The 17,275-nt window shown below is 42.5% G+C and overlaps 1 protein-coding gene and 1 pseudogene across 3 annotated transcripts in view; one reads left to right on the top strand and one right to left on the bottom strand.

Annotated features, from left to right (window-relative positions):
• Positions 1 to 4,443: 4,443 nt before the first annotated feature.
• Positions 4,444 to 4,550, bottom strand: LOC148163598 (small nucleolar RNA U3; annotated as a pseudogene).
• A 2,740-nt stretch (positions 4,551 to 7,290) lies between these two features.
• Positions 7,291 to 17,275, top strand: part of PIGU (phosphatidylinositol glycan anchor biosynthesis class U) — an 86,911-nt gene continuing 76,926 nt past the window's right edge. For all 3 annotated transcript variants that reach the window (XM_028118863.2, XM_028118864.2, XM_028118862.2), the window contains exon 1: positions 7,291 to 7,432. In XM_028118863.2, coding sequence (XP_027974664.1) covers positions 7,303 to 7,432 — 130 coding nt within the window. In that variant the 5' untranslated portion in view covers positions 7,291 to 7,302. The remainder of the gene's footprint in view (positions 7,433 to 17,275) is intronic.

The following is a 17,275-nucleotide window of genomic DNA, read 5'->3' as shown; positions in this document are numbered from 1 at the left end:
TGAAATGTTTAGCAATAATTGCCTTCAGGCAAGGCTTCATCCAGTGTCTCAAATAATGGAACTAAGATCCAGTCTTTTCTGATTTTTCTAAAACACTTCCTAGGAGTTGGCTTAATTCTTGACAGGCTCTTTGTGACCACATGCTAGTGTAGGGAAATGGCTCTGCCTTGGCACCCTGGTGACCTTGCATGTATTCATTCATATAGGCCACACGGGCAAAGGTTTCAGAAGCTTATCCGAGTCTTGGCAGACTGCCTTGTGACCCTCCCAGAACATGAGAGGATGTGAGGGGCTTGTAAGACTGAAGCCATCTTCTGCTTGCTTCCCTCTCTCCCCTGGGAGGCTATCATGAGACAGTTTTCTTACTGCTTCCCAGGTTCTGAGGAGCTAATGGAACTTTCTGCCCCGCCCTATTCAGAATGGAGCTGCAGACTATAGAACCTGTTAATTGCAGTCTAGAACTGGCTCCTCAATAACAGGGTGCCCACGACTTGTTTTGTAATTGCCCAGCTCCTTTTGATTCAGTGTCATCCTTTTCAGTGTGTGGAGCAAAGATCATCAGGAGCTGGCTTATTCTTCTTGCTGTGTATGTGAGTAATAAACTACTTAAACTGAAAAGTGGCTCATTGTACCTTTACCAGTAGAATTAGTTAGGCCTTGGCCTTATCTTGTCTTGTACATATAAACTACCAGCAGCTTCTAGGTCTGGGTGCTTCCAAGCTCAAACCTGGCAGAAAAGAAAATGCCCATTTGCCCAAATGGCTCAATTCAAAATTTCAGAATTGAAAGGTTTGGTTTTTTTTTTTTTTTTTAGCTCTTATTGACCTGATTTGGGTCATTTGCTCATCCCTGAACCAATCACTGTGGCTAGGGATTTGGAATGTATTGGTTAGTTTGAGCCATTTGGAGCCCAATCCTGGAAATGGGGTTGAGGTCAATCCCATTCAAACCACATGGCTGAGAATTCAGAGTCCTGTTAGGAAAGGGGAAAGGAAAGGTGGAAAGGAGGCCAGAAAGCAGCAAGGAAAGCCCACTATCCCTGTTTCCTTTGCCAGAGCAGGGAAGTCTGTGCGTAGTTGGAGGAAGGGCATGAGGGGTCTGAATGCATAGATGTGGAGGGTATAGGGCTCCAGAGGCAGGAGAGGGATTCAGAAACAGGAAGCTGAGCAAGAGGAAGCCGATCTTTAGCCTTCAGGCTGTAGGTCTAGTTTGTATCTTGGTCTTGTTTTCCTAACAGGATGGCTTTTGCAATGGTGGGCATTTGTGGGTAGGGGACAGGAAGGAAATTGAGAGCTGGAGGCACAGAGTCCCGGAAATCTGTGTTCAGAGCATTATGAAGGTCAGATTTCCAGTTTTCTTTGGGCCCTTCCAACACTTGGGGGCAAGGGTTGAGGATGGAGCTGGTGTGCGTCTCCTTTTAGGTCTTCCCAGACACCCAACCTGGGAACAAGAGGCCGCTGGTATAGGAGACAGGTGATGAGAACCCTGGTCTCTGGACCCAGTGCCACCACTGACTTGCTAGGTGATCCTGGGGCAGGAGCTGCTCCTTTCTGAAATTTCGTTTCCCAGTCTGTACAGTGAACTAGATCGGGCCTTTCCTACTTTTTCCATCTTAAGGACACTTTCAATTATTTTTCACGACATGTCACTGCCTTCCACTCACCCGATTTATTGAGTTGTTATTCTTCATTTTTAAGTATTTAGATAGTTTGTTTTCTGGTGAAAAATCTACACAAACATAGAGCAAGCCAGTGCTGTATCTTTAATTCTTCTTTTTGCTTTTATAGCAACCCTGTTTGTTTTTTTCACTCTGTTCTTATGTGTCTTTTGCTGATTTTCTTGAGTTCTTTTTTTTTTAAGATTTTATTTATTTATTTGACAGAGAGAGAGAGAGCACAAGCAGGGGGAGTGGCAGGCAGAGGAAGAGGGAGAAGCAGGCTCCCCGCTGAGCAGGGAACCCAACTTGGGGCTGGGTCCCAGGACCCTGGGTTTATGACCTGAGCTGAAGGCAAATGCTTAACCAACTGAGCCACCCAGGCGCCCCTATTTTCATTTTTTTTGTTGCATAAGCTACTGAATACCTATGCTTTCAGGGTAATGTTCTTCAAAGTACAGTTCCTGAACCACCAGCATCAGAATAAACTGGTGAGATAGATGAAGAGTGCGGGTTCCTGGGCTCCTTCCTGGACCTAGCAAATCAGTTTCTAGAGCAGAGCTAGGAAATTTACATTTGAAAAATATATCTCCCAAAGCTCATTAAAAAAAAAAAGGTATTATGAATAATAACTATGAACAAGCTATGGACAGTCATGTGCAAGTTTTTGTGGGGATATATGTTTCATTTCTTTTGAATATTAACTAGGAGTGGAATTGCTGGGTCACATGGCAACTCTAGGTTTAACATGTTGAGCAACTGCCAAACCTTTTTCCAAAGTGCCTACAGCATTTTACATTCCCATCACGAGGATTCCAATTTCTCCGTTTCCTTACCAATGTTTGTTATTATCTGCCTTTTATTATAGCCACCCCCATGGGTGAGAAGTAATATCTCATTGTGGTTTTGATTTGTATTTCCCTAATAACTAATAATGTTGGGCATTTTTCACATCCTTATTGGCCATTTTTGTCTCTTTTTGGAGCTATGTCTATTCCAATCCTTTGCCTACTTTTTTAAGGCTTTTATTTTGAAGTAATCTCTACATCCAATGTGGGGCTCAAACTTACAACTCTGAGATGAAGAGTCACATACTCCATCAACCAGGCATCCCATCCTTTGCCCATTTTTTTTTTTAAGATTTTATTTACTTATTTGACAGAGAGAGACACAGCGAGAGAGGGAACACAAGCAGGGGGAGTGGGAGAGGGAGAAGCAGGCTTCCTGCCAAGCAGGGAGCCTGATGAGGGGCTTGATCCCAGGATTCCGGGATCGTGACCTGAGCCAAAGGCAGACGCTTAACGACTGAGCCACCCAGGCGCCCCTCCTTTGCCCATTTTTAAAAATGATTTATTTATTTATAAGAGAGAGTGCGCATGAGCAGGGGTAGGGTCAGAGGGAGAGGGAGAGAAATCCTCAAGCAGACTCCTGCTGAGCACAGAACCTGACTCGGGGCTCTATCCCAGGACCCCAAGATCATGACCCGAGCGGAAATCAAGATCATGACCAACTGAGCCACGCAGGTGCCCCCTCTGCCTGTTTTTAATTGGATTCTTTATCTTCTATTATTGAGTTATAAAAGTTCTCCATATATTCTGAATGAAAGTCCCTAATCAGATATATGGTTTGGAGATATTTTCTCCCATTCTGTGGGTTGTCTTTTTACTTCTTGATGATTTCCTTTGGAGCACAAGTTTTTAATTTTGATTAGATCCAATTTCTTTCTTTCTTTCATTTGTTGCCTGTGCTTTTGGTGTTGTATCTAAAAAACCATTGCCTAACTCAAGGTCATGGAGATTTACTCCTAGGTTTTCTTCTAGGCATGTCATAGTTTTAGGTCTAATATTTAAGTCTATGATCCATTCAAACTCTTATTTAAGAAGCACTAGTTTGGGGGTGCCTGGGTGGCTCAGTTGGTTGAGCAACTGCCTTCCACTCAGGTCATGATCCTGGAATTCCAGGATTGAGTCCCACATGGGCTCCCTGCTCAGCGGGGAGTCTGCTTCTCCCTCTGACCCTCCTCCCTCTCGTGCTGCTCTCTCTCTCAAATAAATAAATAAAATCTATAAAAAAAAAAAAGAAGCACTAGTTTGGGTCTACCTGTAATGGTTTTTCCCAAAGACAATCCTCACCCTAAGAAGAATTTTTTTTTGAATATTCATCATAGCTTTATTCACAAGGGCTAAAACCTGGAAACTACATGGATATCCATTAATAGGTGAATGTACAGACAGGATATATCCATACAGAGGAATACTACTTAGCAATAAAAAAGCCTGAGCTGGTGATACCTGTAGTAATATGGATAGATTTAAGAATCCTTAAGCTGCACAAAGGAATGTAGGCATAAAAGAGTTCCTTTAATGTTGTTAAAAATGCAAGCCCATTGGGCGCCTGGGTGGCTCAGTTGGTTAAGCGACTGCCTTCAGCTCAGGTCATGATCCTGGAGTCCCGGGATCGAGTCCCACATCGGGCTCCCTGCTCAGCAGGGAGTCTGCTTCTCCTTCTCACCCTCCTCCCTCTCATGCTCTCTGTCTCTCATTCTCTCTCTCAAATAAATAAATAAAATCTTTAAAAAAAAAAATGCAAGCCCACCTATAGCGCTGCTGGTTGCCTGGGGCTGAGGGTGGAGGCAGAGATAGACTGCAAAGGGACACAAGGGAACTTGTGAGGTAGAGGAAATGCCCTGTGTCTTGAATGGAGCAGTAGTTTCATTTGTATGTACACTGTGAAAATACATTTAATTATACAGTTTATTTTTTTTAATTTTTATTTTTTTGAGAAAGCACTCAGACTGCATCCTCTCCTGCTTACTCCTCCAAAGGAGGAGAAGAATGATCATCGATGGCAATTTGTAGTTGTGGGAACAACACCTAAAGCCGGCTTCACGGGGTGCCTGGGTGGCTCAGTCGTTAAGCATCTGCCTTTGGCTCAGGTCATGTCCTGGGATCGAGCCCCGCATCTGGCTCCCTGCTCTGCGGGAAGCCTGCTTCTCCCTTTCCCACTCCCCCTGCTTGTGTTCCCTCTCTCTCTGTCAAATAAATAAAATATATATTTTTAAAGATTTAATTATTTATTTGACAGAGAGAGACACATCTCTTCAACTACTGAAGTCTCATAAAGGCGGGGGGGTGGAATTTTGTCACTGCAATATTCCCCAACACGCAGTATAGGGCCAGGGGATATAGTGATCTTTTAAAAATATACACTTGACTACATCATTTTGGTTTAAAATCCTCCAATGGTACTTGGATTACACTTTGAATAAAGTCCGAATTCCCAACCATGGCAAACAGGTCCCTACCTGATTGGCCACTATCTGCCTCTCCACCCATACCTTCTACTACTCTCTCCACTTGGAACGTACTTGTTTTCTTTCCCAAACACATCCTGCTGTTTCCCCCCCCTTTTTTTTTTTTAAGATTTTATTTATTTACTTGACAGAGAGAGACACAGTGAGAGAGGGGACACAAGCAGGGGGAGTGGGAGAGGGAGAAGCAGGCTTCCCGCTGAGCAGGGAGCCCGATGCGGGGCTCGGTCCCAGGACCCTGGGACCATGACCTGAGCTAAAGACAGATGCTTAACGACTGAGCCACCCAGGCGCCCCCATCCTGCTGTTTCCTTAATCAGTCTGTTTCTTCCACTTGTCAGCTCTGATTAGTTTCTCATCCTTTGGGTCTCAGCTCAAATGTCTCCTCTTCCCAGAGCCTTCCCTGACTGCCCTGTCCAGTGTTACCAACACACTTCCACCAAGTTATTCTTTTTTTTTTTTTAAAGATTTTATTTATTTGAGAGAGAGAGCGGGTGAGGACACGAGCGGGAGGAGGAGTAAAGGGAGAGGGAGAAGCAGATTCTCCGATGAGCAGGGAGCCAAGGCGGGGCTCCATCCCAGGACCCAGGGATCACAACCAGAGTGGAAGGCAGTGCTTAACCGATTGAACCCCCATGAGCCCCCTACCAAGTTATTCTTGATCATACAACCTGTTCCATCTTATTCACAGACCTAAAATTTCCTTATATATTTAAAATTAATTATTATAGCTAACACTTAAATACTCACCATAAGCACTTTTCATACATTAACTAAGTGGTGTGCTACTTAATGCTTATCAATGAGCTCTCCAAAGTCCAAAACTCTGATTTGTAGTGCTTGCTGATTTCTGTGTGTAAACACTCTCCTCAGGGAGGGTTTTCAAGCTACCAAACTGATGTCAGTGAACACCAGTTTGGGAATTGATGGGCAGTAGCACGCCATTATACAGTATTTGCCATAGTAATATAGTAGTGATAAATAACCTCAAGAGCACAGATAAAACAAAAATGTAGTAAAATAATTAGGAAGTAATTTGAGTATTTATTACCTCGTTTTAATATTGTAAGTCTATATAATTTAATTCTTGATAATTGTTTTTTTTATTTCTAAGATTTTATTTATGTATTTGGCAGAGAGAGACACAGCAAGAGAGGGAACACAAGGAGGGCGAGTGGGAGAGGGAGAAGCAGGCTTCCCGCCGAGCAGGGAGCGTGATGCGGGGCTCGATTCCCAGTATTCTGGTAATAAAGGTAGATGCAATTACCAAATGCAATAAAGGTAGTAGCAATTCTTCTGTGTGATAGTGAGTTTAGTCTTGATAATCCTTGAATATAATATTTGCATATAATTTGTTGAACAAACTGAATTGTTTGGGTTGAAGCCACATGGTCCCTGCTTTCTTCTGGATACCAGAAGCCCCGGCAAAATTTCTAAGCATTCCTCAATCATTTCTAGCGAGTCCATAGGGACGGGCGGGCTAACCACCAGCATATTTTTCAGATGAGGGACCTGGGGTACAAAAAGTTTGGCTACAGAGCAAATAAATCTGTCTACTACTCCAAAACTACTACTACTACTACTTCAGAACCCAATATAGTGCCTGGCATACAGGTGGTGTTCATTAAACAATTGTAGAATACATAAATGAATACATATTTCATTTTATACTCTGTCAAATAACTAAATAAAACCTTTATTTATTTGAAAGCGAGAGAGCACAAGCAGGGGGAGCGGCAGAGGGAGAGGGAGAAGCAGGCTCTCCCCTGAGCAGGGAGCCCCACATGGGGCTCGATTCCGGGACCCTAGGATCACGACCTGAGCCGAAGGCAGACGCTTAACCGCTTAACCGACTGAGCCACCGAGGCGCCGCATAAATAAATAAATCTTAAAAAAAAAAAAAAAAAACCTTTAAAAACAAAAGGGAAACATCCTAACATTAAAAGCATTTACACAAGTGCTCGCTTCCGCAGCATATACTAAAAAAAAAAAAGGCACTTACACAAGAGTGAAATTAACAGCTCTTCAAAACTTGCTCACTATCCTAGGAAGATACGCCTTCACTAGTCTACTGTCGGCCTCACCAAGCGCTTTTACAACACACCTGCTATCTTAGGAGACACCGCCCAACCCTGTGCCGGGAGCTTGAGACGCCCGGCTCTACGTCGTCCCGCCCTGTCTCACCGCAAGGCTTCCTGGGAGCGGTAGTCCCCAGTTTGAGTGCACCGGCGGCAGCAGCAAGGCGCACTTGACCGCGGAACTACAGAGGGTGGCGCACAGTTCGCGAGGCTTTTCCGCCTCGCGTTTCCCTCCCGCCTGCGCGCCCGCCCCAGCTATCATGGCGGCTCCCTTGGCTCTGGTGGTGGTGGTGGCCGTGACCGTGCGGGCGGCCTTGTTCCGCTCCAGTCTGGCCGAGTTCATTTCCGAACGGGTGGAGGTGGTGTCCCCACTGAACTCTTGGAAGAGAGGTGAGGCCACTGGCTGGAGTAGGTGGCCAGGCCCCGCCTGTGCTCTCCGGGCCTCAGTGAATGGGAGGCGGGGGCAGTGGCCTCAAGCTCAAGATTCTGAGGGAACTGACCCGCTCTGGCGTCCTCGGAGAGGGCAGGAGGGCGGGGCCTGAGGGCGGGGCTGCCAAAGGGAGGGGGCGTGGGACTGTGGGGCGAGCTTTGGGCCCTAGGAGCAGGCACACCTGAGCGGAGGGGAGCTGAGGGGGGTGTGTCCCCCTCGGGTCCTGAGCAGAGGGGCGTGGTCTGAGGAAAGATAGATATAAGGAAAGGGAATGCTTAATGGAGTGGGCTTTGCAGAGGGGATTGGGATTTGATGAGGGATCGCAGGTGGTACTCCCTGGGGTATGGTATGGTATGGTGTGTGAGGGGGCCGCCAAGTGAGGGGACCAATCTTGCCTAAACGAGTAGTGTGTGAGCGGGCTTAGACTCCTATTCTCAGTTTGGGACTTGCAGTGCAGCATTTCTTACTGTTTTTTCTTAAGTTCTTCATCAGGCGCTGTTTTCTACCAGCGCCTACAGTGAGATAGAGTTTATGCTGAAGGATCCACAGACTAGTGGGCGAGACAGATAGTTATAATCCTTTTTGAAAAATGTTCTTCCTGTGTACATCCAGTTCCTTCCTTGGAGTTTCAACCCTGAAGAAAGTGTCCTCTCCTTTTCCAGTTTCCTAAGGCTGTGGGCTCTGAGCTAACTGTTGAAGGATGTAGAATTTGGAAAGGGAGATTAGAGAAAGGAGAGTTCCAGGTAGCTGAAGGTAAAAAGGATCAAGAAAATGTTGAAGACTGCGAAATGTAGAAAGTGGGGGAGTAATGGGGCACCGGTTAGGTTAGGGCCAGATTTTAAAGATTTTTTTATTTTTATTTTTTTTAAAGATTTTATTTATTTATTTGAGAGAGAGCATGAGAGGCAGGAGGGTCAGAGGGAGAAGCAGCCTCCCCGCTGAGCGGGGAGCCCGATGTGGGACTCGATCCCGGGACTCCAGGATCATGACCTGAGCCGAAGGCAGTCGCTTAACCAACTGAGCCACCCAGGCGCCCCTTAAAGATTTTTTTTAAAAACTTTTTTACTAAAGTACAATATACATACAATGCACATGTAATAAGTGTAGAGTTCAGTGAATTTTTACAAACTGCGTACACTCATGTAGCCAGCACCCAGATCAAGAAACATTACAGAAGTAACAGCACCGCAGAAGTACTCTTAAGTTCAAATGTCCTTGAACTTAGTAGTTTGTTTTTTTTTTTTTAGGTTTGTTTATTTGAGAGAGAGAGAGCATGTGCAGAGGGAGGAGCAGAGGGAGAAGGAGAAGCAGACTCCCCTCTGAGTAGGGAGCTGGATGTGGGGCTGGATCCCATGACTCCAGGATCATGACCTGAGCTGAAGGCAGCTGCTTAACCAACTGAACCACCTAGGCACCCGTGTTCTTGAACTTTAAATGCTAGAGTTTTTGTTTTGTTTTTTTTTTGTTTTTTTTAATGACTCTTGTTTTTTATTTATTTATTTATTTATTTTTTTAAATTTATTTGAGAGAGAGAATGAGAGATAGAGAGCACGAGAGGGAAGAGTGTCAGAGGGAGAAGCAGACTCCCCGCCGAGCGGGGAGCCCGATGTGGGACTCGATCCCGGGACTCCAGGATCATGACCTGAGCCGAAGGCAGTCGCTTAACCAACTGAGCCACCCAGGCGCCCTAAATGCTAGAGTTTTGATGTTATCCCGTAGACATTTTGGAACGGGGAATGGCATAATGAATGGTTGTTTTATGAATAATTCGAGCTTAGGTTTCTAAAAAATACTATATTAAAGACTATGTTTAAGCCTCTTTTATCCTCCAGTTATTCTCTGTGTTAGATGGTGCTATTTCCCCTATTTTACAGATGAGGAAACTAAAATTTAGAGAAGTTAAGTAATATGCCCAAGTTTCCCAGTTGACAGATGGTAATAAAGGTAGTAGCAATTCTTCTGTGTGATAGTGAGAGTTTAGTCTTGGTAATCCTTGAATATAATATTTGCATATAATTTGTTGAACAAACTGAATTGTTTGGGTTGAAGCCACATGGTCCCTGCTTTCTTCTGGATACCAGAAGCCCCAGGGCAGTATTAGGCCCTCCTTCCTCTGTTCTCTTAGCACTTTATACATACCTCTATTGCGAGCATTTCTCACTTTTTATCATAATTATCTGTTTATATCTGGTTTCTCCACTGTACTATGAGTTCCTTGAGGGCCAGAACTGTTTTATTCATTCCTGAATCCTTTGTGCCTGGCATAGAGTAGTTGCATCGTTACTGTTGAATAAATACTGAAGAAAAGAAAACATAAGCTCTGGTTACATATAGGATGGACAGGGTGAAGGATCCAAAGTTGAGGCAATGTAGTATGGTGACTAAGAGCACAGGGTCTGGGATATATATATATATATTTTTAAGTAGGCTCCATGCCCAGTGTGGAGCCCAACACAGGGTTTGAACTCACCACCCTGAGATCAAGACCTGAGCCAAGATCAAGAGTTGAATGCTTAATGACTGAGCCACCCAGGTGCCCCAGGTCTGGGATCTTTAAAACGGTTTAAATCTTTTTTTCCTCTGCCACTTATAGTTGTGTGATCTCTAACATCAGTTTTGTCATCTGCAAAATAGGAGGTTATAATAGGTACCCCATTAAATGAGATAATCCATGTTGAAGCCCTTAGCACAATATTGAAAGCCAAAATAGCTAATTCTAGGAATTTGAATTTAAATAATAGGGAGAACAGTGGTGATGCTGACTGAAATAGGTAGATTCGGAAAGGACAGCAGTAAGTGATGTGTGTGTATGTGTGTATAAGGTGTAGTATGTTATTCACAGGTTTAGGTCTGGAGCTTGGGGCCAGTGTCAGACCTAGAGAGAGAGATTTGGTAGTCACCCATCTGAATCTGATTGGGTCAGGATAATTGTTTGTCCTGTTTTAAACGGGGATAGTGGGTGGAGGGATGGTACAACATCTGTAAGTATCACTTGTCTTCAGAGTATATGTTAAGATGGGGTATTTTAAAAAGCAAGTGTTTGTATATTGAAGTCGGAGCCCTTCTGGTTTCACATGGCATTCATTATTCATTCATTTCACATGAGTTTTTTGAGTGACCAGTTGTTTAGGTGAAGGGCCATGGATCCAGATAGATTTTGGTTGGCGGACTGATTTTTTTTTTAAGAGAGGGTGTGTGCATGTGTGGGTGCTAGCGGAGGGATGGGGAGGGGCAGAGGGAGAGGAGAGAGAGAATCTTAAGCAGGTTCCACACCTAGTACAGAGCCCAACTTGGGGCTTGATCTCATGACCCTGAGGTCATGACCTGAGCCAAAACCAAGAGTGGGATGCTTAACCAACTGGGCCACCCAGGTGCCCCTCATGGACTGATTTTTAATAGGAATAAATGAGAGGTTGTATACTTGGAGGGGATGATTCTTGTCTTCAAATATCTGAAGGGTTTTAAATTGGCATGTTGTCAGTTCTTTCATGTGCAGGTGACAGAATCCCAGCTCAAACTGCCCAAATTATAATAAAAAGTGAACTTCCTGGTCTATATAACAGAACAATCCAAGGTAGATCCTGACTTCAGGCCTACCTGGATCCAGACTCAATGATGTCATCAGGACTAATTCTTTCTCCATCTTGGCATTGACTGCATTCAGGAGGGTTCTTCTTGGGTATTGGCAAGATAGGCCCCTAATAGCCTCTGACTTTTTTTTTTTTTAAGATTTTATTTATTTATTTGACAGAGAGAGACACAGCGAGAGAGGGAACACAAGCAGGGGGAGTGGGAGAGGGAGAAGCAGGCCTCGGGCAGAGCGGAGAGCCCGATGTGGGGCTAGATCCCAGGACCCTGGGATCACAACCCGAGCCGAAGGCAGACGCTTAACGACTGAGCCACCCAGGTGCCCCTAGCCTCTGACTTTTAAATCCTTACAGTATCAGGCCCAGTGGAAAGAGGGTGACTGTTCTTCAATAAGCATAACAAAAGCCTTGGTACTGAGTCACATTGAACTTATTTGGGTAATACGCGAGTTCTTAAGCCAGTTACTGTGGTCATGTATCTATTTCTACCTCTGGAGCACCTGGCTGGCTCAGTGGTGGAGTGTGCGACTCTGGATCTTGGGGTTGTGGGTTCATGCCCCACGTAGGGTGTAGAGAGCACTTAAAAAAATGAAATCTTTAAAAAAAAAAATAGAGCGCCTAGGTGGTTTAGTTGGTTAAATGACTGCCTTCAGCTCAGGTCAGGATCCTGGAGTCCTGGGATCAAGTGCCGCCTTCTTAGCAGGGAGTCTGCTTCTCCCTTTGACCCTCACCCCTCTCATGCTCTCTCTCTCTCATTCTCTCTCAAATAAATAAATCTTAAATAAATAAAAATTAAATATATATATATATACCTACCTCTTTGGAGAGGGGGAACCTCCCAAAATGTGGAAGAAGGGGGTATCCCATAGGAAAATAACAGTGCTGTTACTAGAAGAGGGGGAAATTAATGCTGGGAGGCGAAAATAACAGATACCCATTATAATAAGAAAGACGTCTTTTCTATGTCACTCATTTCTACAGACCTATCAGTTTATTTGATAGTCCAACTAAAATTTATACAGATTTTTTGCTTGACAAAATGCAAGCATGTGCTTCTCATTCTAGTAAAAATAATAACTAACACTGATACAATGCTTTCTATATGACAGCCCCTGTTCTAAGCTTTTTAAAAATGTTTAAGAACTAATTTAATCACCATAATGGCTCTAAGATATAAATGTCCCTACACATAAATACCCCATTTTATAGATGAGAAAATGGAAGCACAGAGAGATTAAGTCACATAATGTTTTATGTGAATTACTGGCAGTCTTGAGGCATTGGTGTTCCACCAGAGTTTACTCTATACCATCTTGTATAAAAATCTGTTGGAAATGCTTTTGGAACTTTTTTTTTTAATCAGTATTTTGGTCTTTCCTCAGCCTTGACCTAGTGATTAGGGATCAGTATGGGCTTATCTTCTTGAGTTCAGGAGAGAGCCCAAGCTATTAGCACTTACTTAGAAACCTACCTCCAATGTAACCATGAGGGTCAGGGTCTGGAAGAACACTTTTTTTTTTTTTAAGAGATCTTATTTATTTATTTGACAGAGAGAGACACAGCGAGAGAGGGAACACAAGCAGGGAGAGTGGGAGAGGGAGAAGCAGACTTTCTGCCAAGCAGGGAGCCCGATGCGGGGCCTGATCCCAGGACCCTGGAATCATGACCTGAGCCGAAGGCAGCTGCTTAACCGACTGAGCCACCCAGGTGCCCCAGGAAGAACACTTGTGATAGCACTACTTTAAAAAAAAATCGCCCTGGGTGGCTCAGTCATTAAGCATCTGCCTTCGGCTCAGGTCATGATCCCGGGTCCTGGGATCGAGCCCCACATCGGGCTCCCTGATCCGCGGGAAGCCTGCTTCTCCCCCTCCCACTCTCCCTGCTTGGCAGCTGGATACCACTACTTTTTTTTTTTAGCTTTTTACTTGAAATAACTTTAGAATTACAAAACATTGGCAAAGATGGTACAGAAAGATCTGTACTCTGTTCGCCCAGCTTCCTATACATTCCTATAATGTTTACATCCTGCATAATCATGGTACAGTGATCAGGACTAAGAGAATACCATTGTTATAATACTGTTGAACAAACTGTAGTTGTTCAGAGTTTACCATTTTTCCCACTGTTCTTTTTTGTTCCAGCATCTGATTCAGGATGCCATATTGCCTTTAGTTGTTGTGTTTCCTCATTCTTTTCCCATCGGTGAGAGTTCCTCAGCTCTTCCTTGTCTATTATGACCTTGACACTTTAGAAACATACTGGTCAAGTATTTTGTAGAATGTCCCCCAATTTGGGTTTCTGTAGTGTTTTCTTATAGTTAGATTGAGATCATGGATTTTGGAGAAGAATCCCACTGAAGTGATGTGATCCTCTCAATATATTGGATGGGGATACATCATATTGAAAGGTTTTATTACTGGTGATATTATCCTTAATCCCTTGGTTATGATAGTATCTGCCTGGTTTCTCCAGTGTAAAGTTACTTTCCCTTTTTAACCCATAAATATTTGGGCTATATGTAGGGGCTCTGTAAACATCTTGTTTCTCTTTTAAGTTTTTGCCCACTACTTTTTGCACTTACGGGTTGATCTGCCTGCACCAGTCATTACTGTGGTGTTCTAATGGTGACTTTTCTCTTTCCCTCATTCCTTCTTCATTGGAATTCTTCTGTAAGGAAGAGTTGTCCCTTCTTCCTTATTTATTCAGTCATTGATTTTATATCTGTATGGATTCATAGGTATTTATTTTATTCTCTGGATTATAAACTACATTATCTTTATTTGATGCTCAAATTGTTCCATCTTTGGCCATTGGGACACTTTCTGCAACCACAAGATGCTTTCTTTAGGCTTAGCTTATATATTTTCCATTGTCCGGCTCTGGAATCAACCACTTCGCCAAGGAGCCCTGGTTTCTTTTATTGGAGAATGTTATTTAGAAAGCAAGATCTGGATGCTAAGTGTGTTCATTGCTATGGGAATGATACTGTATCTTGGACCTTCTGGACAAGAAATATAAGGATAACCACTTCTTTTGAACAAGCTGAATGCATGTCCTTCTTGATATGGGAAGCTCAGAGACAGTGTTTGTCTTATGCTAGATGATATGCTTTTATGATCACCCATAGGAAAAGTATATCAAGGTAACTAAGAATTTTTGCTTCATGGGATTTATCAGTTAAGAGTTGAGACCCTTTATTAGGGTGCCTGGCTGGCTCAGTCAGTAGAGCATGAGACTCTTGATCTTGGGGTTGTAAGTTTAAGCCCCATGTTGGGTGTAGAGATTGCTTAAAAATAAAATCTTAAAAAGTTGAGACACTTTATAAAAAAAAACCTTATACTTTAGAATAGTTGGCAATAATGAATTAGTTTTTATGGTCAACTATGAAATATTAGTTTTTGGATAAGAATTCCATGAAGCAGAAATTTTACTCAATTTCTCTGGTGTACTTTTTACAGCTGTTATTTTGGGGGGTACTCTAGGAAGAAGAATGGCTTAAAGCTGTGGGTTCTTTGTGGTGGTGTTATTGTTGTTTTAATTGAATATTTTGTTTTTTCCCCAAACAGGCATTTTATGAAACCTATTTTAAAATGTTCCTAGCAAAATATTATTGGTCTTTTATACATAGATTCACTTTTTTTAAAAGCATTTTTTATAAACACTTTATTTATTCATTTGAGACACAGAGATAGAGAGAGAGAGAGAGAGAGCATGAGCAGGGGGAGAGGCAGAGGGAGAGGGAGAAGCAGGCTTCCCGCTGAGCCAGGAGCCCGATGTGGGGCTAGGTCCCAGGACCCTGGGATCATGACCTGAGCCGAAGGCAGACACTTAACCATCTGAGCCACCCAGGCACCCCGGAGTAGATTCACTTTTATATTCTAGAGGGTTTTGTTACTCTATAACTCAGATGTTCCCAAATGTCCTGTAGACAATGCCAGAGTTTTCAATCATGTGCACCAAAATAATGACATTGTAAAAAGTTTATCATAAAGATCAGTGTATTCAAGTGAAAATATTTTGAGTTTATGCTCTTTTACACTTTTTAATGTTATAGATGGTGGTAGTAAATGGCAGTGGTTTGTTTTTTTTTTTAATGTTTTTACATGAGGTTGACTCTTCCCTCAGATCAATTATCTATTAAGTAATACGAGGTCATATTTAATCACCAAGGTAGCAGAGCCACATTCCAAGTACTTGCCAGAGAACACAATAACAAATTCACAGGTGTACAATTCCAATCCAGCAAAAGCAAACCTGAGAGAAATTACATTTTAGACAATTGCCTGAAAAGCATACAATCTGTTCTTCTAGCTACATACTGAAGAATCTCCCTCTGGATTAAACCAGTAGAGAATGATGTCCCTGGACAGCATCTTACTGGTCCTCTGTTGAGTTGCTTTTACTGCTCTGTGGTAGGATGCCATTGGCTTAAGGTGGGACTTACCTGGTGAAGTGGCCTGATGAATCATGTCCTTGGGTCTCCAGTAAAGCTGTTAGTGAAGGGTTTAATAGTTGTGTTACACAGCAACCTCTTTATGTGGCTCCTTGGGGGAAGTTTCTTTTTGGTCCTAGTATAAGGACCAGTTATAACTGTCTTGAGCAATGGGGTTTGTTTTATTTTACAGCCCGGATGAACTGTGTAACTGATTAAGTTTCCTTCTAGGGTGGGTCCATAAAGTTTAAAGCCATATTTAAGGTCCACTCATTATAAATATATAGTTTATTTGGAATAGGCTTTGTAACTTTGATTTTGTTTTATTTATCTTTGAATAGGTAATTCAATCACAGGTTTCAAAAATCAAAGGTGCAAAAGGCTATATGGTTAAAAGGCACCTTTCCACACCGCTTTTCTAGAACCACGTAGTTGTGTTCCCTGGAGGGACCAGTTTCTTATGCATATCAGTTTCTTGTGTGTACTTCTGAGATATTCTAGGCATGTATAAGCTCATACATTTTATACGTTTTTGTGTGTCCATTTTATATTTTTTCTTATCCTTCTGTTTCTTTTAAAATTAATTTTCTTATTTCTTTCTAATAATTATGAAATAATGCTCATTGCTAATGATTCAGAAAATGAAGAAAAGGTAAAAGAAACCAAACATTTTCTGTAATCTTATCAACAGGGATGGTTGCTGTATTTTTTTTTTTTTAAGATTTTATTTATTTGTCCGAGAGAGAGAGCACAAGCAGGGGAAGTGGCAGGCAGAGGGAGAGGGAGAAGGAGGCTCCCCACTGAGCAAGGAGCCCAGGGTCCCAGGACCCTGGGATCATGACCTGAGCCGAAGGCAGATGCTTAAGCGACTGACGACCCCCCAGGTGTCCCAGATGGTTGCTGTATTTTTACATTTTTATTTATTTTATTTAATGTCTAAGTTTTATGTTTATTTTGAGGCATTTCTCATTGAATACATATTCATTTTCTCTCAAATGGATTAAGGCTTATAAATATTTAAAATAAAATTCAATCATATTGACATGCTGTGTTATGTCCTGCTTTTCATTAAGAGTATTTCATGGACATCTTTCTTTCAGTAAATGGATATCTGTAGTATACTTTTTAATTTTAACTCTTAATTTTGAGATAGTTTTAGATTTTCAAAAAGTTGCAAAATTAATACAAAGAATTCTTGTTTACCCTTCCCTTAGCTTCTTCTAATGTTAACGTCCTACATAACAATAGTACACTGACCTAAACCAGAAGATTAACATTCATACAATACTAATAACTAATCTGTTATTAGAATTTTATCAGTTGTACCACTAATGTCCTTTTTATGGTCCATGATTCATTCCACAGTCCCACGTTGCATTCAGTTATTACATATCCTTAGTCTCTTCCAATCTGGGACACTTCCTCAGACTTAGTATTTTTCTTCTTTCTTTTTTCTTTTCTTTTCTTTTCTTTTCTTTTCTTTTCTTTTCTTTTCTTTTCTTTTCTTTTTTCTTTTCTTTCTTTCTTTCTCTCTCTCTCTCTCTCTCTCTCTCTCTCTCCCTCTCTCTCTCTCTCTTTCTCTCTTTCTCTCTCCCTCTCTCTCTCTCTCCCTCCCTCCCTCCCTTTCTCTCTTTCTTTCTTTCTTCTTCCTTCTAGAGTGCGCACACCACACACACACACATACACACACACACACACACACACACACACACACACACGTGAGCGGGGGAGGTGGGGAGGGACAGAGAATCTTGAGCAGACTTCCCACTGAGCACAGAGCCGGC

This window comes from Eumetopias jubatus, unplaced genomic scaffold (assembly GCF_037043125.1).
Source record: "Eumetopias jubatus isolate StellerSeaLion01/CBP00866 unplaced genomic scaffold, mEumJub1_p1.0 scaffold_9, whole genome shotgun sequence".
NCBI lineage: Eukaryota > Metazoa > Chordata > Mammalia > Carnivora > Otariidae > Eumetopias > Eumetopias jubatus.
The sequence above is the reverse complement of the archived record's forward strand: the minus strand, read 5'-3'. Positions and strand labels throughout refer to the sequence as shown.